The sequence below is a fragment of the Echiichthys vipera genome (genome assembly GCF_963691815.1).
Source record: "Echiichthys vipera genome assembly, chromosome: 9".
Taxonomy (NCBI): Eukaryota; Metazoa; Chordata; class Actinopteri; order Perciformes; family Trachinidae; genus Echiichthys; species Echiichthys vipera.
In genome coordinates, this window is record NC_139834.1 from 9,063,868 (window position 1) to 9,087,419 (window position 23,552).

The 23,552-nt window shown below is 40.0% G+C and overlaps 3 protein-coding genes across 3 annotated transcripts; 2 read left to right on the plus strand and 1 right to left on the minus strand.

The window, feature by feature from the left end:
- Positions 1–5,506: 5,506 nt before the first annotated feature.
- Positions 5,507–11,626, plus strand: rad21l1 (RAD21 cohesin complex component like 1; the record flags this gene model as incomplete). Its single annotated transcript, XM_083920486.1, has 14 exons — positions 5,507–5,653; positions 5,732–5,861; positions 6,568–6,667; positions 6,975–7,078; positions 7,693–7,800; positions 8,819–8,920; positions 9,151–9,156; positions 9,246–9,344; positions 9,653–9,882; positions 9,962–10,040; positions 10,511–10,656; positions 10,763–10,873; positions 11,123–11,197; positions 11,444–11,626. The coding sequence occupies 14 exons, from the start codon at positions 5,507–5,509 to the stop codon at positions 11,624–11,626; spliced, it is 1,620 nt and encodes a 539-aa protein (XP_083776612.1).
- A 3,919-nt stretch (positions 11,627–15,545) lies between these two features.
- Positions 15,546–17,549, plus strand: snpha (syntaphilin a; the record flags this gene model as incomplete). The annotated part of the gene is made up of 4 exons (XM_083919764.1): positions 15,546–15,589; positions 15,708–15,839; positions 16,038–16,187; positions 16,295–17,549. 4 exons carry the CDS (start codon positions 15,546–15,548, stop codon positions 17,547–17,549), a joined length of 1,581 nt encoding a protein of 526 aa, XP_083775890.1.
- Positions 17,550–19,250: 1,701 nt separating this feature from the next.
- fkbp1aa (FKBP prolyl isomerase 1Aa) lies at positions 19,251–23,552 on the minus strand. The gene is made up of 5 exons (XM_083919770.1): positions 23,450–23,552; positions 23,301–23,348; positions 21,719–21,831; positions 21,237–21,411; positions 19,251–20,141 (listed from the first exon to the last, which is right to left on the minus strand). Exons 1-4 carry the CDS (start codon positions 23,484–23,486, stop codon positions 21,280–21,282), a joined length of 330 nt encoding a protein of 109 aa, XP_083775896.1. The 5' UTR covers positions 23,487–23,552; the 3' UTR covers positions 19,251–20,141; positions 21,237–21,279.

Consider the following 23,552-nt stretch of genomic DNA (forward strand, 5'->3'; position numbering starts at 1 on the left):
GCTTTCTACGCCACTATCAGACTCATTTTGTTGTCGACCCTGACCAGAAAACAATCAAACACTGAGACATATTGTTGAAATTGCACTTGTTTTTCTTAAGACATCTCAGGCTGCCCATGATGTTTTGTAAATAGATTGTATATTAATTGTGGATGTTTTCAGAATGTATTCTTATTCATTTACACTAAAAGAAAATCTGGAGGTGTTATTTATCATTTCTGATGCAAAAGTTTTACTGCTTCAGCCCATATGAGATTAAAATAGATTTATGTGGCCCATGGACTAAAATGAGTTACACATCTCTGTTTTGGAGGATTCCTCAACTCTTATGTTGGTTATGGGACACCTCTCCTTCCCATACCTCTTAGTTCTAACCTTGATTTCATCTGGATTAGATTAATACTTGAGGGGATCTGCTGTGAAAAACAATGGATTTTCAAAGGAGCCCATATTGCCGTTAAAATATTTGAAGGTTAAAATAATAATTTATTTATCATAATAAAGTGTCTACAATATCTAATGCATAGAGGTGCTGCTGTGTTTGTCTTCTACTCATTTTCTTTTGATAATTAATAATGCATGTTTATTGCAAAGATCAAAATAAAATCACTTTTTGGGTTTTAAGACATAACATTCATGTAAAAGACAGACAATTTGCTTTCCCTTAAAAACAAAACACAAAACTGCACTTTCCATTTTTAATTCTGCCCTCCCTTTTTAATGTGGTATTGTGCAGTTTTTCTTCGTGTATGAATACAGAGAAAAGCCAAGTGTTTGTGTTGATATTATCAAAACTGATCATTGTGCCACTTCATATACTAAGGAAATAAAAGAAAAGGAGTAATTGTTGTTGGGGTTTTTTTTTTCCGAGAAACTCTCAGAAAGCCAGCTTGTTTGAAATCCTTTCATTTAATCTTTTCAGATTAAGGGAAAATTACAATTGTAGCAGAACAAATTACAGCAGAGGAGCTATTCAGATAATAACATTTTGAAGGGCATCTTTTGTTTCCAACCTTGTGTCTGTAATTAAACATTGATCATTAACTCACCAGGTTCAAATACCATGCCTATCTAATTTTCTGCAAACGAGAGTATTGACATTACTGGCAGCACTGTGGTGTGGTCTCTGTTTTATTTCACAGCCCTGTCATTCATTAAGAGAAAAGGCATCTTAATGAGGTGTTTGAATTGATGTTGAACTTGGACAAGATTAACCTGTGAAGGCAGCCACTCTGTTCTTGGGGAGTTGAAAGAGTGCTCATTCAATAGACTACTTCCATTTTAGTGCACATCTTTGTTTGCCACTGAGACAGCATATTCGAAGGAGGATTTTTGAGCACACAGACCAAAATCATGATGACAAGCAAAGCTACAGCCGGGGGCGTTGCCTACTCTTTAATGTGCATCCCAAAGCACACACAAGAAAGACCCTTTATATCTTAGAAATACAAAACAGCAATGTGTATAGCTATAGAGTGTAATGGCTAAAGAGATCTATCAGAGCTGAACTGAACTGGAATAAAATGGAAATGGAAATTCCCATGCCAGCAGGGAGCCAGAGCAAATATGCATGAAGTATCGACTTAGATGCAAAGTCATTTATTTTCCCCAAGTGTATAAAAAAAAGTCTGGAGCCATTACAGACGAGTACTGAGATGCAGCCAGCTAATTAATTCTACATGGGCACACACACTGTTTGTATTTACTGTGACTATTATGTGTGAGATTCTTTATTTTGTGAGCCTTTTCTCTAGAGACAGATGGAAACTTTATAGTTAACACAATTATAAATATCATCCAATATGCTGTTTTGCCATCACAGATGGAGTGAGAGTTAACCCAGCACAGCACCCAGATATACAAAAGCTTCAATTAGGAGTCACTTAAGAGATAATGATTGGATTTTACTGATTGAAAGATCCAACACATAGTTCTGCACATCTTTATCTTCATCTCACTCTCCATCTCTTGAAATTCAGACAATGACTACCAGCTGTTTTTGTTTTCTCCAAACTACCCCGGGCACCCAGTAAACACAAAACACACATTTCTCTTGGCCTGTTAGAAATTCTCAGCTTGACATTTCTGCCTTAATGGTGATTTGAGGACACGTTTTATTCTGAAGTATGTTTGAGCGAGAGAAAGAAAGAGTTAATCATCCTACCTCTGGGCTGAGAAGTCCACAGTCATGTGTGACGGGTCCATCTTGAAGTCGCCCACCTGCATGAATCAAAATGCAGCTATTTATAATGCACTGAAATAAATAACTAAACAAACAATAAACTCAGCTGTTTAATGTTTTGTATGCTGCATGTACCTGGAGTTACAATATTGTAGAGCCTACATGATTGGACATGTAAAAGTTGATCAACAGAAAAACAATATGAATAAAAACTGTCATCGAGTCTTATGATAAGCGATGAATTGTTAAAGTCATTGCTTTATTTCATATATTAAGTCTCAGCAGTTTAGTTATCTATAACAACAACAGAGAAGTAAGTTATTGTGCAGAACTGAACAAAGCACCTGAAGCCAAGTCAAAACCAGACAAGAAATCAAAGTCATTAATCAAGACGTTGAGTCTCTAACAACAAGAGTAAACATAAGCAGCTTTTTGCAAGCCTTTTGTATTGCGTTGTATTAGCTTGTGTCACCACCTCTAATTCTATATTTGATATTACTGTGTGAGAAGAGGTGAAATTTAGATTCAAACTCATGACAAGTAATGCACAGGTTGTTTCTTCCTACTGTTTCTAGTCGGATGGAGGCAGTGTGTACAGGCGTGCTGTATCCAATGCTGCCCTCTGGTGCACACAAATGGAAAAATGTGAGGAACAACTATCAGGCAAACTTCTATTTACCCCTGAGGTATTTTTTATGTACAGGCAGATTTTGAAGAAATCTATAATTCTGGCCCCCAAACTCCATTTTTGATCATTTGTTGAAGCCCTCACACACCAATAGTCCACCTTCACTTAATAAGAGGTTTTGGCATTACTGTGTGACCTTGCAACTTTATCATTCTTATTAATAGAAATAATACTAGTATAGACTAATCGGTGGATTGCTTTCTTTTGTTTAATAGTTAGTAGTTGTTGTTTTTCTTAAAAATGGCCATCATAATTTCCCTGAGCCAAAAATAACACGTTAAAATTGCTTGAATTCATCCTGCAATTCAAAGCATATATTTATTTAGTTTTACTATCGAATACGACCAAAAGGGACCAAATCCTCATATTGGAAGAGATGGCAATGACAAATGTTTGTTAGCAATAAATGGATTAATTAAAATAGTTGATTAAACAGGCCCAGGAGAATTGAAAACTTTTAAAGTTAATATCCACAACTATCTACTGCTGTACCCTCAGCACTGTCCTCCTTGACCACACTACTGAGAAAGTGTGGATTTGAACTTGTGAACAAGACTATCTAGTGACAGTCACACACCATTGACGTGAATTTCTTTCTTTTGTATGGAAACTAGACTATCCATTTGACAGAAGAGCTTTAAAGACAATGTGGACTTCCCATAATACTCCTAATAGTATAATTGGCTAATAACACTAAGGGTAGCTAACCCAGACTGACAGCGGGGTAGTATGAACAATAACAGGAGCCTGAAACCAAAGCAGTCAGCACTTCACTGATATAATAATGACTTTAAAATGCACTTTAGAGTTGACTTACAACAATTGAGCCACACTGACCTGTTTTTCTGAAGCACTGCAGCAAGATAATTTGAGTAACGTGACTTCTTGTTGCTCTCTGGCATTTTTGTGTCACGAAAAGATAACGTTAATGCATCTTATACACGACTGAGTAAACATTTATCTGACCAGTGTTTGTTTTTTTGACAAGATGGCAGCATTATAGATAAGCTAATGTTAGCTAACTACCCCGAAGCAACGGTCACTTCTTCCTCTTCGTTTATGTTATTATTGTTCCTGCATTTAGAAATACATTTTTGGTAGTCTGTATAACTCTGGAACATGTTAAAAAGAAAAGAAAAAGAGAGACATGTATGTACTGAATCATCTCAATTAAAAATAAATAAAAGCTACGAGAAAACCGGAATCGTGGTCTGGAAATGTTTTTAGATTGGACTGTACACTGTTGATTTAACTCAATTACGTTAAACTCTGTTAAATCACAACTGTATACACTGAGTGTATAATAATAATGTAAATATAGATCTATTTAAGGATTAGTATTAAATTAAAATTAGTTAAGATGCTGCATGTTTAAGTTGCAGTTATTTATTTTTGTATTTATTTTGTATTTATTGCGAATATTGGCAGTAGTACAAAGTGAAGCTATTTTTTGGACAATTAACTTTTCTTTCTTTCTGTCTTTCTTTCTTTATTTATTTCTTTATTTATTTATTTATTTATTTACTTTGGTTGTTGTAATTTTTGGCCGGAAGTCGCTGCCTTAGTTACGCCCTATGGTTACGCCTGACGTCCTCGCGGTTATGTGCGCGCTCGAAATGTCAAGTGTCAAATGTTAAGGTAGGCTGTTTGTTGATGTCTGACAACAAGCTCGGTAAATATTCATATTAATTAAATTAGCAATTTCGTGTTTCAGCCTATTTTTTTAAACGTTATTCAAATGTATTACGTTATGATGTTTATGTATGAAAAACACGTCTGCCGTCGCAATTTAGGGTCAGCTAACGTCCGTTAGCGCTGTTAGCTAGCTCCTTCGCTCGAAGCGAACGCAGCTAATAGAAAAAAGAAGCTAATAACTAATAGTTAGCTGACGTTGACCCCAGAAGTTCAGTTGGATTGACTGCGGTTTTAACATTTCACAGCTAGACTGGATATGAATTGCAGATATCTGTAATTCAGTTCTTCCTACTCAAAAAGAGCATTTCAGATATCCACAATAACATTCATACTAGTACAAATCACTTTTGCCATAATGTGTATTCGGCTTTAAATCTGGATATCCACAATTATACATTTTATATATCTAGAAAGAACAGTCTTACTAGGAAAGAAAACTCCAATTTCAGATATCCACAATCCAATTGTTACTGGTCATTATTTTAATTTCAGATATCCCAAATAAAAAAACATTCCAGATTTCCATAATGTAATTTTGACTATCCAAAATACATGCTGACTAAAACTGTCATTACGGAAATGCACAACTGTTATTTCACTGGTAAGAATGACATTAAAGATATCCAGAATGTTCATTCTAGATATAAAATGTAAATGACAGATATCCAGAATTGAAAGCCCAATAAACATGAAGGGCAAAAGTGGCGTAATTTGTACGTAAGAATGATGTGGTGGGTATCTTAAAGTATAATTCTGACTAGTAAGAATTCAATTTTTGACTAGGAGAAATGGTATTATGGATATGTAAAATGTCATTACAAATAGGAGTGATTCAATTAAATGTTAAGACTGCTTTCCACAGCCGCATTAATCAGAAACATGGGAGAGGTTTAAACAATCATTGTGTTGTCACAGGTGACAGCTAGTTTCACTTCTCCAACATGATGTTCTACACTCAACTCTTCACGTCCAAGCGGGGGCCTATGGCCAAAATTTGGCTAGCAGCACACTGGGAAAGGAAACTCACAAAGGCCCACGTATTTGAATGTAATTTAGAAACAACCATCAGAGACATCATTTGCCCAAAGGTAAAACATGACACAAAACACTTCTCCCATATAATGTTACTGTTATAACTCACACTAGTGTTTGTGTGACCTTTGTAGATGAAAATAGGTTTGCGGACATCTGGTCATCTGCTCTTTGGTGTGGTCAGGATCTACTCCAGGAAAGCAAAGTATCTCCTGGCAGACTGCGGTGATGCCCTGGTTAAAATTAAAATTGCATTCAGGCCAGGTAATTAAACCTACTTGTTTTGTCCAGTGTCAACAGTTATTTAAATGTAGCGACAAATAAAGGAAATGGAAGTTTTGGGTCCCCTGCTAGAGCTGCTGCCCCCACAACCCGACCCCGGAAAAGTGGTTGAAGATGAGTGAGTGAGTGAGTGACAAATAAAGGCACAACAGGGTTTGACAGGGTTGTGATTACATTGGTCTGGCTGAAATGTTAATTGTGGCTGTGCAAAGGCAGAAAAGTCACAACTGCAAACTACATTGTCTAGAGTGGATTGAACACCCCTCAAAGAGTTTCAAGAAAAACTGAAGGAGGACAACCACCAGAGGGTGACATAGACATAATTACTTAATCAACTTGTAAGAGGGAATAAGCTCAATCCAATAATATATGTATGGTTTCTCTTGTGTACAACAACACACAGACCTAACTTCAACAAGGAGAGTAAGAAGTTAGCATCTCTGAATTTACACATTTTGGCTCAGCTGACAAGTATTTATGTGTAAGATCCTTAAAGACTCTTCATCTGTATGTTTAGATGTGTACTTGACATGAGCTGTGAGTGCCTGTGGAGCTCCAGAGAGATACATCTTAAAATAATTCATCTGGTGCTGTTCTTACGTATTCTAGTTCTAAATGCAGTACATATTTGTATCATTTGCATTGTAATATTATATATTATTGTATATTATATCTCTCAACACACCAGGTCAGACAGATATGCCTGTGGAGGGGCTTGAGGCAACAATAAAAGCCATTACCTTGATTGAAGATTTCACCGCTTTTGATGCCCAGCTGCCCCACCCAAGGTATAATTTTCCCCTCTTCTCCAAGAATCCCAACCTGACATTTATACTGCAGGTTTCTTTGAGATATGCCACTCAAGAAACATTAAAAGGCACAGGTTTATTCACAAATGTAATATAAACCTTTTTGTGCTTCACAAATGACCATAATTGAAAACAAAGATCTTCTTTTTTACATTTTATTGACAACTTTTCAAGAGGCTTTAGATTAAACATTTAAGTTTAAGTTGTATAATACCTTGTGTTTCTTTACTGTATAAGTGAGTTCTGTCTGTGTCCACACTATGTTCTCTTCATACTGGGACACCAGTAACATAGATGTCGTGGACCACTTTTCACTGAACCAGTGTCGATCAGAGGAAATCACTCTGAAAGAGGATTTTGGAAATGGCTTTCTGAACTTGGCAGATTTTGGTAAGAACCAGTTTGCTCTCATGCTGTGTTACTTCCTGATTTGATGAGAATTATTGCCATTTTCTGTGTTAGTGTAGAGTGTTTTGGTATATTCAGAATTACTTTATTCCTGCTACTTACAAGTATTATCTGTGTAGCCAAAGCCTGATATATCGTATTGCTCTGTGTGATAGAGCTACACTGTGATCCAAAAACTCTTAAAACGCATAAATAAGCACAACTTTATTATTATGACTTAAGTAACTGCTGCAGTAAATACACGCTAGCACATAAAATCCACAGCTGAACATAATCCCTAATAAATTAATTATTCACCCCTGATTGAACGTTTACTGAGAACTACAGTCCCCAGCTTTTAGAAAAGCCGTTTAGAAATGAAATTATATCTGTGACCTGATTTTAAAGATTTACGTCCGCAGCAATAAATGTGCTTGAGGCTGATTTCCTCAGACAGTTTAGGAGAGTCGGGATGCATTTAGAGACAGATTAATGCATGGTTGATAATAACAAAAATATATGACAATGTTTTCTTTTGCATTGTTTTATGCGCAGAACTGATACCTCCTACTGACTTTGCAATCTTGTTTCCTCCTTCCGTGTGCTCTGATGGGTAGGAGATGAGTCCCAGAGCCGCCATAATGGGCTCCTGGATATGAGCTTCCACAGCCTGGCTGAACATGGAGATGCTTTTGGGGATGAGGATAGAGGATTCGACCTACTCGGTGATGATTGTGAATTGATCAGGATAAGTTTTTGCCATATTTTCTTTTCAAAGAACAGCATGTACTGTACTGAAGAAAGAAATCTTGGGGTTTTCACTGGTTTTACTGTTCTTAACAGTGGACTTGAACCTTTCTCCAAACTATGCAGGTAACATGTCTGACTATAATGCATTCTCCAAAAGTGTAAATAAAAAGATATCTTTTCGACACAGAAGAGAAACTAGGCGGGTTTCTAGATGTGATGTTATTGGCCAAAAGCTGTTGCTGTAATGTTTGTGTACATACACTTAAGTTAAAAGGTGATCCATCTGAAAACTTGAAGGAAATGACGTCAATAAGCCCTAAATGATGCAGTGGCCAGATCCTCCAAAATCAGCCTTCATAGACCGAAAAAGAATTCTCCACAGGTTGTTCTTGTTTGGAGCCTGAATATGTTGTGAATACAAAAGCATTAAAGGGAAGTTAAAATTAAATGCATATATTTAATGTTAGCCTGGCACAAATTTAATGTCAACATACTTTAAACTCATATCAAGGAACCCTCGAACCTGACCCAGTTTCCCAGTGGTGTTTTCACTTTGTCAGCATTTAAGGACAATCAGCTGAAGTATATGGCTTTTGAAGTTGTCTGGAACTACACAATCACACCAATACGTACAGTTGCTCTGGTCTCAGGAGGAGGAAGCAGAAATTCAACCTGGCCTTCAGCTCCTCTGAAGAATCAGTGTTCATGGGCTGCGTCTTTGGATCCAGCCTCTGAATTGGGACACAGAGAAAAAATAGCATCTGAGACAGAACATGACCTGACTGCTCATTACATCATGATAACCAACTACGAGAAAGATTTTCTCTGCACATCATTTGCATAGCTTTGTTGCAAGAATGTCCCACTTTTTTAAAGTACCAAAACACTCTGCTGTAAATATTTGCTGTCATTTATGTCAATGGTGATTTTTTTTTTTTGATGCTTTTTAAAATAATAAGTGATTGTTTCTTTTCATTTTTAATAACCCTGCAGACTTTCTGACAAACTCCAGTGAAAATGCAGAGTCCACCGACCTCATCCCAGAAAAGCCTCAAAATGAAAATACAGAGACCTCTACACTCAATAATCAAATAGGTGATTCATCCAGATAAATATTGTATGGTACATCAGTTATTTATATCCTGTCTTTACCTTCCATTAACACTAATGGAAAGCACCGCCATTTGAAAAAGCGACTTAATAGTAGTTTGCGCTTTGAGTGGTTGGAAGCCTAGAAAGGCGCTTATATACATGCAAGACCATTTACCAATAATTAATTAGTGCTATGCCTGTATTTTGTGTTTTTAACTGCGTTGTTTGTGTAGATTATGGTACAGCTGTACCAGTGGATAGTGTTTCGTTTTATTCATCAAGACAGTACATATGCACTAAACTCAAAATAGACTCATATGTTTTCCAGATGCTGACACACAGGAGACGGAGACCCCTACACAGAGTGAGACCACCCTGTTTGCTAACGTGGAGGAGGCCTTTGCCCTTGAACCGGTGGCCATCACTCGTATGCACAACTCTCAAACTGTTCCTTCAAATCACAAATCTCTTGTATATTATGCAAAAGTTTATTCGGATGCTGCACAAGAGCTGAAACCACCATTATAATTCTGAACATTCCTCTGCAAACCGTAGACCTGGTGTCCTTTCCTTGTATCACAAACACTAAGCTCTTGATATGTGATGCCTGCCTGATATCAGATAGAACTGTCAACTAGTTTCACTCTGTAAACTCTGTGGAGTAGGCAGATGGACCCAGGCAATCTTGATGCAGCAAACAAGCATTCTTAATGAGCTTTTACTGCTTCTTTTCAGCAAACTCCGAGAGGAAGAGGGGGCAGAGGAAACGCAAGTTGGTTGTGGACCAGACTAAAGAGCTCACCAATGAATCCATCAGAGAGCAGCTCTCCAACTATTCGGATCTGGTTGTCCCTTTGGATATGGCCCCACCAACCCTGCAGCTCATGCAGTGGATGGAGGGCGGACGTGCAGACAAACTCTTTGCACAGCCGTGTTCCACTATAGCATCTCCACAGATAAAGGAGGTAAAAACAACAAATATCAATAGTCAGATATTAAATGAAATTACTGCTGTTACAATATAATCTAATTTTTCCTTTGCAGCTCTTTTCCAAGAGTGTTTTCAGAGGGAAATATGGCGTGCGTGAGGAGGTTGAGATGATGCGCCAAAATGGACAAGAAGGTAAGAACTTGCACAAGCAGATATGACTATAATATGAACTATAATCTCACTGTTTTTAATAAATCACTGGTATTGCCCTCTGTTGTGCCTTTTCTTACATGTAATTGGAGTTGCACCGATACCAATATCGGAAATGCCTCTGAATCTGCCTAAAACTCTGCTATAGGCAAATATACAAGTCTGCACCAATCTGATACCACGTAATTTAGCCCTTGCCCTAGTTGTTTTTTTCTTATATGACTCACTGTATGAATTCTCTGAGCTAGGCCATACAACAATATCAATCATATCGCATCCATGCAGGGTTAGCAGTACACAGCTGTGAAAAAATAAAAATAATATATATGTGTTTTTTAAGGCACTGGTATCTGATCAGTATTCAATATTGGCGGCTACACAAGTTCAGGTATCGTATCCGGTAGAAAAAATGGCATGTCTACATTTAATCTGCTTTATTATGTCTTGTATAGTTCAGACGGACATAACCGCCCTCACCACAGATGAAGTCAGTGTCGTAGATTCATCAATAGATCCTGAAAGGACACACACTACCAAGCTGACGGACCTTGATCGCATGAATGACAGTCATCGCGAGAATCACTCAGAGCTCGCACAGGTAAGCATTAGCATGACGTGTGAAGAGAAAGACTTAATTCTCACTCATGATGCTCGTTTACCTTTTTTTCATCTTTGGTTTATATTCTGTGCCGTGTGTCTATCAGGATGAAAACAGGTCGGATTTCACTCACCCAGAACTTCCATCAGAGGACTCCATGTTTGTCCATCCGTCTCTCATGCAACAGGGGACTCAGTCAACTTCCCTCAACACTCAGGTGCCTGTGAACACACAGTTAGAAATAGAAGCAGGGCAGGGAGTTATACTGTGTCAGACTTCAGATTTCACTGGCTTCTTCCTTCAAATTGAACCAATAATGGATGGTTATCTGAAAGATAAATGGCACTGGTACAGTAAACAAACTAGAGAACTATCAGATGGCGGGTGTTCATTTCTCATGCTGCTTTGGAGATGTTCCCAGCATCACTGACTGAAATCTGTTTGGGCTTTGTTTTCCCACCTGCAGTCTATGCTGGACAGCCAGGACTCTGAGGAGAGGAGGATAACCAGGCGTACACAGAAGCTTCTAAACACTCTCAAAGTAAGGACCTAAAAATAAATGTTGAGGCATTAGAATCACAGGAACACCAACTTTAATATTATAACATGTATGTGTATGTTGATGACACATGGACTGTTTCCATGTTAGGCAGTGCCTCTGCTCTATTTATCATCAAATGGCTGATAAAAATCTGTAGTCACAGTGGACGGGGATTTAAAGGTGAGAAGGCCGGGGCGGGATTAGGGATGGAGAAATTAAATAATCTCCTGTGTGTTTGTTTGGCAGAGCCAGAGCAACGGTGACACCACATTCAGCATGCATGCACTCTGCCAAGGAAGCTCTCGCTCGCAGGCTGCAACCACTTTCTTCTGTCTCCTGGTCCTGAAAAAACAAGAAGCCCTTCACCTGCTCCAGAGAGCACCCTATGAGGACATCCTTGTCACACCTGGACCCAAGTTCTACGATTAGTAAAACAGAAAAATGTTTCTTAAAAGTACAGTTGCATTGTCCGATCTGCTTGATCTGCCTCAAGTACTAGGTGTTTGTGTTGCTGTGTTTTGTACAATTTCTCGGTGTGAAATTGAATTTACCTAAATGGGATTGTGGGCTACATTGTAAAAAGAAGAATCTCACTTTATATTATAGGTTGCTCACATTCACATGTGTCTCAAAAGATGTAAATACTGTTTTTGCTTGTTCTCTGCACTTTTCTTGTTGGTGAGAAATTGGGGAAAGTATCAATGAAGGAACGTTTTTGTTTAAATCTGTTTTGTCAGACTGTTTTTATGAGGCCTCGGCAGTATCTGACACCAGAGGTCGGTTTCACATCTCTAAATATTTTAAGATTCTTTGAGTATTTATTTAATTCTTCAGGAACATATGATGTTACACTTGTTCTAAGGGATTTTTAAAACTGAAATCTGCACGTTCAGTTTTTACACCAGTTCCTCTTCTATTTATTATAAACAGATTTTAAGGTTGTTTGTAAGACCTGCTGTGGGACAGATGACAGTTGAAGCCCTGTTTTATCAGAGAAAAGCTAAATGGACAATTAATTTTAAGCAAATATTGTAAAAAGACAAAAAAGATATTTAAATCTATTTAACGTAATCCCATTCACTCCATGTCTATAGGAAACCCAAATAAGACTGAATGTTTCCTTACTTTGTAAACATTTATATAGCTTAAGCAAGACTTCTTATTATTATTCTACTGAACTTTGGGATATGAAACTCAATTCATGCATTAATCCGTCAAGATAGATATGTTTTTTGAGTACTCACGTCTATAGTACTGAGCTGTAACCATAGCAACTAATGGGGTGACTGATGTTAAATTATACACACATTATTAGACTCAAATGAAGTTTGTTTTAGTCTGTGCTCATTGCAGGCCAGACATCACACATTCAGCAAAAAAACATTTTCACTTATCACATGATAGTAGGAGGTGACCATTAATACATCTATGTGCTCTAGAAGGCATTAGGACGACTTTACAAAACTAGAATTCATTGTTATTCCCAATTCTCACTCGTTCTTTGAGTTCATTATGTTAAAAGTATTTAAATTTACACTTTAAGCAAGTTTAAATGTGGGTTTTTTCTGAGTTTGTAAATATGTCACGGCTTTTGTTATTGTGGATTGTATTAAAATAAATGCTGAAATGGAAACGTTGTTTCAACCGTGGCTTGAATTAGTCTCTGCACACTCATCCATCATCCCAGAGGTGGGGTACATGGTGCACCGGTGCAGCTGGAAACTCACCACCCTGCCTTTTATGGCAGCGTTTCAAATGAAGAGCCTTTCTAGACCACGATTCACCTGTCAGACGATATTAAACCAGCCGTCAGCAGCCACTGATGTGCATGCGGAGTCCTGCCAAGCGGAGCCTGTCTCCCTACTGTCACTTTAAGAAGCACCGATGCAGCAGACGCAGTTGCCTCATTTCATCTCCGGGCTCCATGGCTGCAGGATGGACTCTCAGCAGCAGCAGCAGCAGCATCTTTTCCTCCCGTTGCCACCAGGGACTCTTCATCGACCATCGAGTCTGGCGGGAACCGAGGCTTCTCTACGATGCGCAACTTCCACCTGCCGAAATGGTTTGATGTATCACTGTTAATAATATAAAGTGTGTCGGCGCCTGTGTGTGTGTGTGTGTGTGCAGTGCTGCTACCAGGAGCTGTTGGAGACTCAGAGTAATATCCTTGTTGAGGACAGTATTTGGGACACAGCTGGGACTTTAGTCAGCTGTTTCTATCAGGAGCTGCGTCGTCTTTGTGGAAAGTCCGCCGGGCGTTAGATGTTCTGTTTAAGGACTCTTCTGTAGTCTGCAAAACAATGACACTTTGTTTTCTTTTTTATTGAATCCTAAGTCCAGGTCCTGCCTGCTTATCTAACACTGCTTTACTGTAAGCGACAGATTGAATGCCATCATAATGATTGTTCAAGGACGCGTCCGCGGACATTCTGGCTTAACATGTGGCCTCACCAGCTGACTATCACCATCCGCGCGTCTTAATGCTGCTTTAATAAGTACGTTTTCATCCACCTCCTGTGTGAAGCTCGCCTCCACAGTCCACACCGATGCTCACACTTACGTAAGATGATTGCGTATTTCTCACCACTAACGTATTTGCCACCTGTTGCGCAGACAGAAGAGAGGGAGGTGAGATTTCCGGTTTCCTTGTCCTAGAATATACAAATGATGACAAAATGAATTCATGTGCAAAAAAACAATTCACGTTTTAGATCGTTAAACTTTGAATTATGAGTATTTTATGGATCTGTTGTGTCTGCAGACAATTATCTCGCAGCAGCAGCAGCACTAAGGTTATTCCAGGCCTGCATCAGCAGGTGCCTGAAGAAAAGGACTTTTCAAGGAAGATTAGAACATTTTGTCCTCATGTTTCCTTTTTGCTTTAATAAAGAATACAACTCAACTGGTGACAGAACAACCTGGCTACTGTGACTTCTAAGCAGGGGGGTGTAGAGTGTCACTAAGGTCATGTCCTCTGTGTTTGGGTGTTTTTTCTTAAAAGGGTTGTGACCCTTTACACTTGTGGATATTTTAAAGACAGACTGCCTTGCAACAAAATATAAACAAATACATTGACTAGGATTGGAAATGGATACCAGTGCCAGTAGGATACCAAACTAAACATGATTCGACACCTGACAATGGAAATCAAACTGCTCAATGGAGTTTCATAGAATAAAAAAGACGTAGCTAAATCTCTACTAAGGTCTGGGTGAATTCTCGATTCTGATTGGTTGCAGGGTGTCCATTAAATAAGACATTCTGCCCAAGAGGTGTCCATAATCAAGGAAAAAATGGCCCTGGCGGCCAAGACCGTCCAGCGCTCCCTGTCGTCCATTAGTTCCTGACCTCCTTTCTACCTTGTTGGGTATTATCCCTAACATAATATAGTCTAACATCAGACAAAAGGGATAAGGAAATATCTGATCAAAGAATAAGGAAATGAGCCTAATCATCTGATCAGGCATTCAATAATCCCAACGTTCGATACTTGACTCTTTTTGGTCGGTATAGTTGTTACCCCAGTTTGAATACCCAGCTATAAACGGACATCGTCCACTGTTTTATTCGTAATTAAAATAGCATATAGACTTTCACGTTGAAGGAATGAATTACAGTTGACAGAATAAACAAAAAAATCCAAATCATTTAAATAGGAGGTGCTTTTTGGGGGGGGACTTGGTCTCATGACTTCTAAAATCTACGACACTGCTTTTAGGGGAGTGACACAGGTTTTTATTTATTTATCTATTTATTTATTTAAAGAGACCCTTGAGACTCCTGTAGTTGTGGGATTTAGAGCACAACAAGCCTATGAATCTGTGCATTACTAACAATAATGGGACATAGTTTTTCAGAGGGCGGGAAATGACCACAGTGACCTTTTTTTGACTACCGGCCACCAAATTTCCGATTTCCTTTTGCTTCTTTGTTGCCCTTTTGACAGCAGTTAATGTGAAGGTTTATCATGTTTATCTGCAGCTCTGCAGACGGAGAGGACACAGCTCAGAGACAGGCAGCTGCACTGGCTGTGAACTAACTGTCTCCTTTGTGACCGCACAGAAAGGAGGCTTTATTTGCTGCTGGCATAGACTATTTATTTATTTATTTATTTTAAATAAGGGTTCGACTGTGACTTCCAGTAAAGAAGCACATAATCAACACGCAGTATCCCACAAGTTGGAAGAAATAACAGTTTGGGGCATTTTCTTAAGTTGTTTTTTTTAATATGTTTGCGATTTAGATGATTCATGTGCTGATTCATGTGTTTTTGCGGTCCAGCTGTGAGGGCTCCTAGCATCCCTCTTTAGAGACAGCAGTGGAGAGGTTGGAGGTCCCTAGCACATCAATGTCTCTCACTCCGAGTCGAAAGCCCTCCTCAGGTCAGCGCAGGTACTGTCACATCCTTCTCACACCCTCAGTTTCCGAATGATGCAAAAGATCGGGCATATTCGGTTTTGTGGCTTCTTGCTGATTATTAAACGAGTGTAATGTGATCTGTCCCTCCAAGGCGCTCAGTGGGCACTGGTGGCAGCAGCGGGCGTTATTCCCACAGTGACACATCCAGTACCCACACCTACCCCGGGCGGATCAGGGCAGCAGAGGGCAGCCCCACAGCCCGGACGTATCCTACTACACCCAGGTAAGATATGAATCGTGAATATGTTAATACGCCTCCAGGGGCCGTGTTCAACATCAGTTTGATTTGCATGATTTGTTTCTATGAACACAGGCTTTTCACATTTCATTCACATTTTTTTAACCAGACTCTCAGCTTACAGTTCTCACATGTGATCAAGCGAAGAACTTTATGGATTTTCTTATTGGTGTGTTGATTCAGGCGTCAGGCAAAGCACACCGCCTGCAGTGACAACCATGGGATCAGGCCCCCGACCCCCGATCAGTACCTCACCCCTCTGCAACAGAAGGAGGTGTGTATACGACATCTGCGAGCCAGACTGAGAGACAATGTGGAAAGACTACAACACAGGTGAGTCCTCTTCTTCTTCAAAATCTTTTAGGGGTGCTGTTCACTGAACTGTCTTGCTTTCTTTCTGTAAAAGAGGAAATAAATAGTGTTCACTTCTCCTTTATCAGAGATTGTGAAATAGATGACTTGAGGACTCAACTGTACAGGATGCAGGAAGACTGGATAGAGGAGGAATGTCACCGTGTGGAGGCCCAGTTAGCCCTGAAAGAGGCCCGCAAGGAGATCCAGCACCTTCAGGAGGTGGTTGAGACAGTGAGGTCCAACCTGAGTGTTCGTGAACAAGACCCCCACGACCACAAGCCATACTCAGGGTTGCAGGGAGCTCGGCCAGGGGGGAGGTCTCGCTCCTGTGGCTGTTCCCCAGCCAGCACTTTGAGTCGCAGCACCACCCACACCCGACTGAGCAGCGAGGCTCTGCAGCTGGAGCGCGGCTCGAACGCTCCCGAGTCGAGCAGAACGTCTCGCCAGGTGGGAAAGACCCACCTGCTCCTGGAGGCGGCCCTCCTATCAGAGCAGCTGCCACCGCAGGGCCACATCCGAGGCCCTCCATCTGTGCCACGCTCTTCCACCTACGAAAGGCTGTGCAGCGGGGGGGCGGTGCTGCCAATGTCACACTCCTGCCACACACTCAGTAGCAGCTGCAAGTGCAGTGGCCACACCTTCCTCCCCCATCATCACTTGTTCCTGCATTTACCTCAGGAGGAGGCCCCAGGACCAGCGCCAACTGCTGCCGCCCCTGCTACTGATCCTATCCCTACTCCTTCTCCTGCAGCAGAGAAGAAGCCAGAGGTGCGCTCCCAGGCCTGCAGCCCGACCATGACCTGGCTGTGTGAGGAAAGCGCCGTTGAAGAGCTGAGTATCATTTCTTTAGCCACAGCAGACATCCCCCCCACAAAACCCCAAACCTTTCCATCGTCTTTACCTTCTGTGTTCCCTCCTGAGCATTCATACAGGTTAGAGCCACTAGCCCCAGACAAACACGAGGAGGCAACACAGAAGCCAGCAGAGCCCTACACCTGCCAGCCCCACCCTGCAGCTCCACTCCCAGAGAGGCAGGACGCTGTGGCAGTGGAGATAGAGGAGGACGATGAGGATGAAACTGAGGGTACAAACGAAGACGGGTATCCCCCTCAGCTCTGCCACTGGAGCCGGTACTTTCTCGTAGATCTGTTGGCTTTGGCGATGCCAGTGGTCCCAACCATGGCGTGGCTGTGTCGAGGGGCGCCACGGGAAGTCCTGCCAGTGTATCATATTGGCTCCCTGCTGAGAGGATGCTGTGCTGTGGCGCTTCACTCTCTTCGGCGCCGGGGTGCAGGTAGGGGACGCAGGCCTACCAGCATGAATGGAACAACACCGATCTGAGACTTTGTGCTCCCTCCGACGTCAAGAATACAACTCCCAACCTCCGCAGGCACAGCTGACTTTATCACAGTTTGGTCATTGCCCTGTGTTGGACATCTCCTCTTATAAGATTTTTAGATTCGACATAATGCCCTTGTGATTTTGTGGTCATGCCTTGCCTTAGAGAACAAACGATTAGTTGTTCATTATTTCATTACTCAGATGTTTTCTCTTTCTTGGAATTTGCATGTAACCCACAGTTTAGTTGGGTTCTCTTGCTTGAATTCAAAAGCCCCAATGTGGATCATCTATCATCTGGGCAAAGGTAGTAAGTTTGTTTTATGAAAAGTAAAAGAGAAATTGTCCAAAGTTGAATGCTCCTACATTTGCATTTTCCCATTTTTGAAAGTCTTAAAAGGGAACTGGAGAGTGAGTCATGGCATTTATTAGACATCAACAAGGTCAGAGAAATAAGTTACAGTCAGTACTTCATTTTTGGACTTGTTCATAAGCAGTTCATAGGTTTAGAGAGCGCAGTGAATGTAGGGAGAAAATACCAACTGTGGTTGAAAGCTGTTGGGACTTTTACCTTTTGAAAAGCATGTGCATTAAATCTAGTTCTCAGGTGCAGAACAGACAGGTTATTGATATTTTTGCCAATAAACAAATGGGAGTTTAAAACTGTACAGACTCGATTTCTTTGATCCTGTTGGGACATTTATAATATTTCTTTTTCTTGCTTCAATCGGTAAAATCAATGAACCTGAAAATGAAGAATGACATAAATAACGTACAGTAAATGAGCATTTGTTTCCACTGCTCGAGTCCAGAAAGGCACCGCCTGGCCGTGTCTACGTCATGTGCTTGTATGAAGGTTTAAAGCAGATGAGACATTCTGTGAATCGTGATCCACACAGCTGAAGGATGTGGACGAGCAGTTTTGATTACTGACTTTGTGAGGAGATCAGTTTTTGATAGAGTGATGTGTTTTCTAAAGTTATGACCTTTACACAGCTGCAAGTCAAAATTAGCACTTTGCATAGGTTGCTTTCACAGCGCTGTTCTGCAGTTTCTAACAATGTACTGTATCACACTTGTGAATACTCATCTTACAAGTGGCCCTGTGTGTGTTGACTGAAATGGCTTGTTGATACAAACTATGATGCACAGTACATGGGGTTACTGATTTTAGCCTTATTATGCAAAAAGAGCAATGTTTTAACATTCAGGGATCTTTCCAAAAAGGTTTTGCTGGACATTTAATCAACGATTCAGCTTAAAGCAGATTGGCTAAACTTGAATGGAAAATAAAAGAAATAATGTGTATGTGGTTGGAACAGAGCTGATTGTAGTGTTTGAACTTCTCACTATTTTCTTATTTTCAATTTGTTGGACTGGTTTCAAAGCAGCTATGTTTCCTTCATGTTCAAAATTGTGACTCTCATCCTTCTCCATGTGAAATTAGACCTTGCATCAGCTGCTATTGTACTTGCAAAAGCAATTAAATAGTGATTAACTACTATACTTGCACAGGGAAAGAATATTGTAAAATGCCCTGGATATCTCAAAAATAAAAGTTTGTTTTCCTTTATCATTATAGTGTGTGAAGTGTGCCATAATACCATTAAATGGTAATTTATAAATCAGAGCTTAAGTCAATGCTAAGGTTAAACAGTGAAATACAAACACCCAAAGGGAAGGACAATAGCAGTTTGTGTTAAAATTACTCTTTTAATGTGTTTAGAGTAAGGAACAGAGCTTTTACAACATCCACAGCTTGTTACACACAACTCCTTCAAGAATCACAAACCTCAAGATGTGCCTACAAATCTTTGCGGGGGAGCGTATCATGCAAGTTTAGAAACCTTTCTTATCAGAGACCAAATATTTTTCCCCAAACACATTTTGTTTTGGCAAAAAAAAACAAAGATGTTTTACAAGCAGTCAACAAGACAAAAGACGCCCAGTTGTGAGTATTTCAAAAAGTTATTTTTACTCATATAAATTAGGAATTGATGCTGCAGTATAGACGAAGAAGATCCTACGTCTGCAGAGACCTGTAGGCTGTTCATGGCAATAATGTGCTTGATTCATGAATCCCTGGCTACAATGTTTTCCATATTATTTTTAATTTAACTCGATAACATGTATCACAAAGGTAATTCATTCATTGACATATCATTGTGTCAAACTATTTATTCATGACAATTAATTTCCCCGCAACCAATACAATTTTATTGTAAAGGCCACAGAGCCCCAGGAATGAGATTGATTCAATACTTACGACACTTATCTAAAACCTGGTCCTGATGGCGGACACAATTTGTAAATTTTTCAAGTCAAATAAAGAAAAAAAAAATAAAACATCACCATAAAAATACATAGAATATGACATAAAACATGGGATGGGATGGCCTATGACTTATTACTTTATGGAACCTAAAGTATAGTACGAAGGATAAAGTTTTAAAGCAAGTGACAAAACACAACTTGTATGAAATAATGGAAAGGAGAGTGAACTCGTGAAGATATAGACATAGGTCCTATGCAGGGATCAAGTGCAGGAATCATCTGGTAACGTTTTTCCTCCATGTTCCCGAGATAGGAGTCAACCTGCAGCGGGAAAGAAAATGAGTGTTAGTGCCGCGCCAGAGGAGGAGAAGCCAGAGGGGATTACAGGATATGGAGAAGAAAAGCTTGTTATGTTCATACCATTTAAACTGTAAGCACCGCTCTGAAGAACAAAGGCTAAAGTCATCGTCAAGGTGCACGTGCAGACACTCAATGTAAGCATGATGCTGAAAGAACTAAAGAAAGGCAGAGTCATTCATCACATGCTCTTTGAGAAACGTTTAACCTCTTAATGTTCTGCCGGCCTGATGACTTTTTGTCTCTCACAGGCTGTAGAGTTAACCATGACACGCCAGCTTGTGACGAAGGGGTCCCTTGACCTCTCAGCTCAACATATATGAATAATAATGGGTTCTATAGGTACTCCTCTTTACAGACATCCACACTTTAATGATCGAAGACAAACATGCGTTTTTTCCTCATGCAGTACAAGTGTGTTATTTTCACAGATTCTAAAATTTTGTATTTGCAGACTTGAGTCCCTAAACAGGCTTGAAATGCATAATATTGGGTATGACTGAAAAGCTGAGACTCTTAGAGATTTAATGAGTGAGACCACTTTATAAACTTGACCTCGCTGTATAAAATGAGCTGTTGTGACCTCGAGGATAATCACAACCTTGTGAAACTTTACAACCATTAACTAGAGACCTAGGGCGTTCAGAGGATGGATGGCTTCCCTAGGTATATTGACCATTAAGGGGGCTTCTGAGCAGTTTCCAGAACAGAGGTTCTCGCCATCTAATCGCCAAAAAATGTAATTCTTGTAGAAATCACCAAATTTCAAATGTTTTTGATACCAAATCACAGCCATGCCTAACAAAATAGATGTATGACTAGAACTACTCAACACAGTGCTGAGCTGCATCTCAAATTAATCTTTAGGTTCACAGCTTTCAGATGATGCATACCACTTGTATGTGGCATCTACTGTTGACCTGCCCCCCTGACCACCCTGAACATCCTCTGTCTCCCACTCCTCTGGAAAAAAAAGGTTAAAGATATATAATTACACCATGCATGCAGTGTATGCACACGATCATGGTGAGTGTACAAATGACTTAAAAATGTTCTCACCCTGAAATTTTGAGTGGAATTAAACAAAGTGAGTGCACAAGTTTCAGGCTTCCAGACTGATCAGCTCCACGTCGAAGGTGAGAGTGGCGTTTGGTGGGATGATCCCTGGGTGACCTTTGCTGCCATAGGCAAAGTCTGGCGAGCAAATCAGCTTCGCCCGCTGACCTACACTCATCTGTGGAGGAGATGGAAGAGGTGCTTATGACAAAACACACATAAAAGCCATTCTTGAAATGAATAAACCAACCAGCTTGATATTCACTCGAGTGCACAATAAACAAAAAAAACCTGATTTAGGAAAGTAGGTTTTCACATACAAACAGTCAAGAATCATAAAAACTGAAAAAGATGGCAACAAATGTACACGTTTAAGTGTTTTACAGTTTTGTGCAGTTCACAGTATAATGTATAGAGAATATGTGCAATTATGTACAGATATATTGCTGTTGCCATTACATTAAGCTTTAAAACAAGCTCCTCACCTGGGCTACTCCTTCTTCCCAACCACGAATAACCTCCTGGTGGCCAATCTTGAATTTGAACGGCTTCCCTCGGGACCTCGAAGAATCAAACACTTTCCCATCTGACAACGTGCCTAATAAAAAAAACATGTATAGCGATTTCATCACACCGAAATCAACTCCCGATTGTTGAGAAGTCCCACTCCTCCTACGCACAAGAGGCCTTTATAATAACAGTCACTGAGAGCCAAGAGCTAACATTAATAGGTAAACACCCAACTGTTAGGTGTATACACTGTGATTAGCATGAGTCTGTGCAGCATGTGCATGTGTGAATGTAGGAGCTATTAAAAGAAAAGTAAGACACTAAGATCAGCATTAAAAGAAACTAAGCTGAACTTCACACTAGAGAGTTTACTTGGGGGATGCAGCATGGGGTATGTGTGTTAAACATATTGAATATTTTAAAGAAACAGGGTTGTTAGAAAGCGAGAGAGAGAAAGATTTGCATTTCACTCCGTTTTATTATTATGTACAACGCACACAGAGACCTGAAATACACACATGCTTAAACAGTCATTCCTGGCAATCTACTGTTCAGCAATCCAGCAGGGTTCCTACACTTTTTCCAATGTCAGATTCAAGCATTTAAAGGTGCATTTTCATGCTTTTCCAGCACATTACAGTTGTGGTAAACTATATATTTGTATAGAGTACAGTACTCAGAATTTAGTATTATTGTTGCACTTGTTCATGACATTAAACTGGATGTTATTGTCCCATGAACAACCAACATGATGTTTTCAGACAGATTAATACAGAAGGATGACAAATGAAAGGATAACTAACTCGCAAAAATAGAATCAACTGTTCTGATAATCTGTTAATCGTCATTTTTCATGCAAAGATGTTAGAAAATGTAGTTTTCAGTCTCCATATGTAGACGTTATTTTCTCTGTGTTATGGCATATATACCATACCATATAACTTCACACTTCAAGCAGCTTCAATCACTTTATTCAAAGTCCAAAGCGCTTCTCAGACCTTGAAAACACCACACTAAAATTCAAGGATTCCCAGCACCCGTGCACCCTGTCCACTCCTCTGTAGTTGGCGGTAATGCGCCTTAAAGCTGGCTGCAAACCGCCATAAAAAACAACAAGAAGAAGAAGAGCTAACTGTTAGCACGACTAGCATCATGTTAGCCGGTTAGCTTGTTTTAATACAGGGGCTGACATGACAGCAGCTAACTGAACCGTTAGCTCGAATGATGCCCCGTCTTTTTTTAAATGCCTCAAACAATAATAAACAAAGGTCCGTTTAGATTATTTAGTCAATAATACCAGTTAAAGAAGATACACAGGCGTTAGCATCGCCTGAGCCGAACAAACACAACAAGCTATGTACAGTATATGGTTGGTGTTGGATGTTAGATGCGAGGCTAGTTCGTAAGTTAGCTGAAACTAAATGTTTTTACTCTTTTTAGGCCAACAGCGGACTTTCACCCCGCGTTTACATGCTGTCTGTAAGTTAACGTTAGCTTTAAAGAACAATAACAGTTAAGGTCTTTTGGCTCCATTCCTCCGCAGCCTCCAACACTCACCGACATAGTGCACCACGACGCGCTGCCCCTTCTTCGGAAACGTCCGTCCTGAAAAATGAGAAAATCACAGAGAGTGTGTATAATAATGAACCGTACATCACTGTTAAGTTATTATTATTACGCTGTTGAACAAGGTCGATTATTCCCACCATCGCCCGGAGTTAAGGTCTCGATTTCTACTCCCATTTTGGCTCCTCGGTATCTTTTCCTCTTGACCACCCGACAACACGAGCGGAAGCAGGAGGAGGCAGA

Bases quoted from the DNA above. Each gene is read 5' to 3' on its own strand.
- fkbp1aa (XM_083919770.1), bottom strand. From the start codon at position 23,486: ATGGGAGTAGAAATCGAGACCTTAACTCCGGGCGATG. The intron at 23,349-23,449 runs GTGGGAATAATC...CTCATTTTTCAG, and splicing joins GACCTTAACTCCGGGCGATG to GACGGACGTTTCCGAAGAAG. The intron at 21,412-21,718 runs GTGAGGAGCTTG...TCTCCTCCACAG, and splicing joins GGGAAGAAGGAGTAGCCCAG to ATGAGTGTAGGTCAGCGGGC.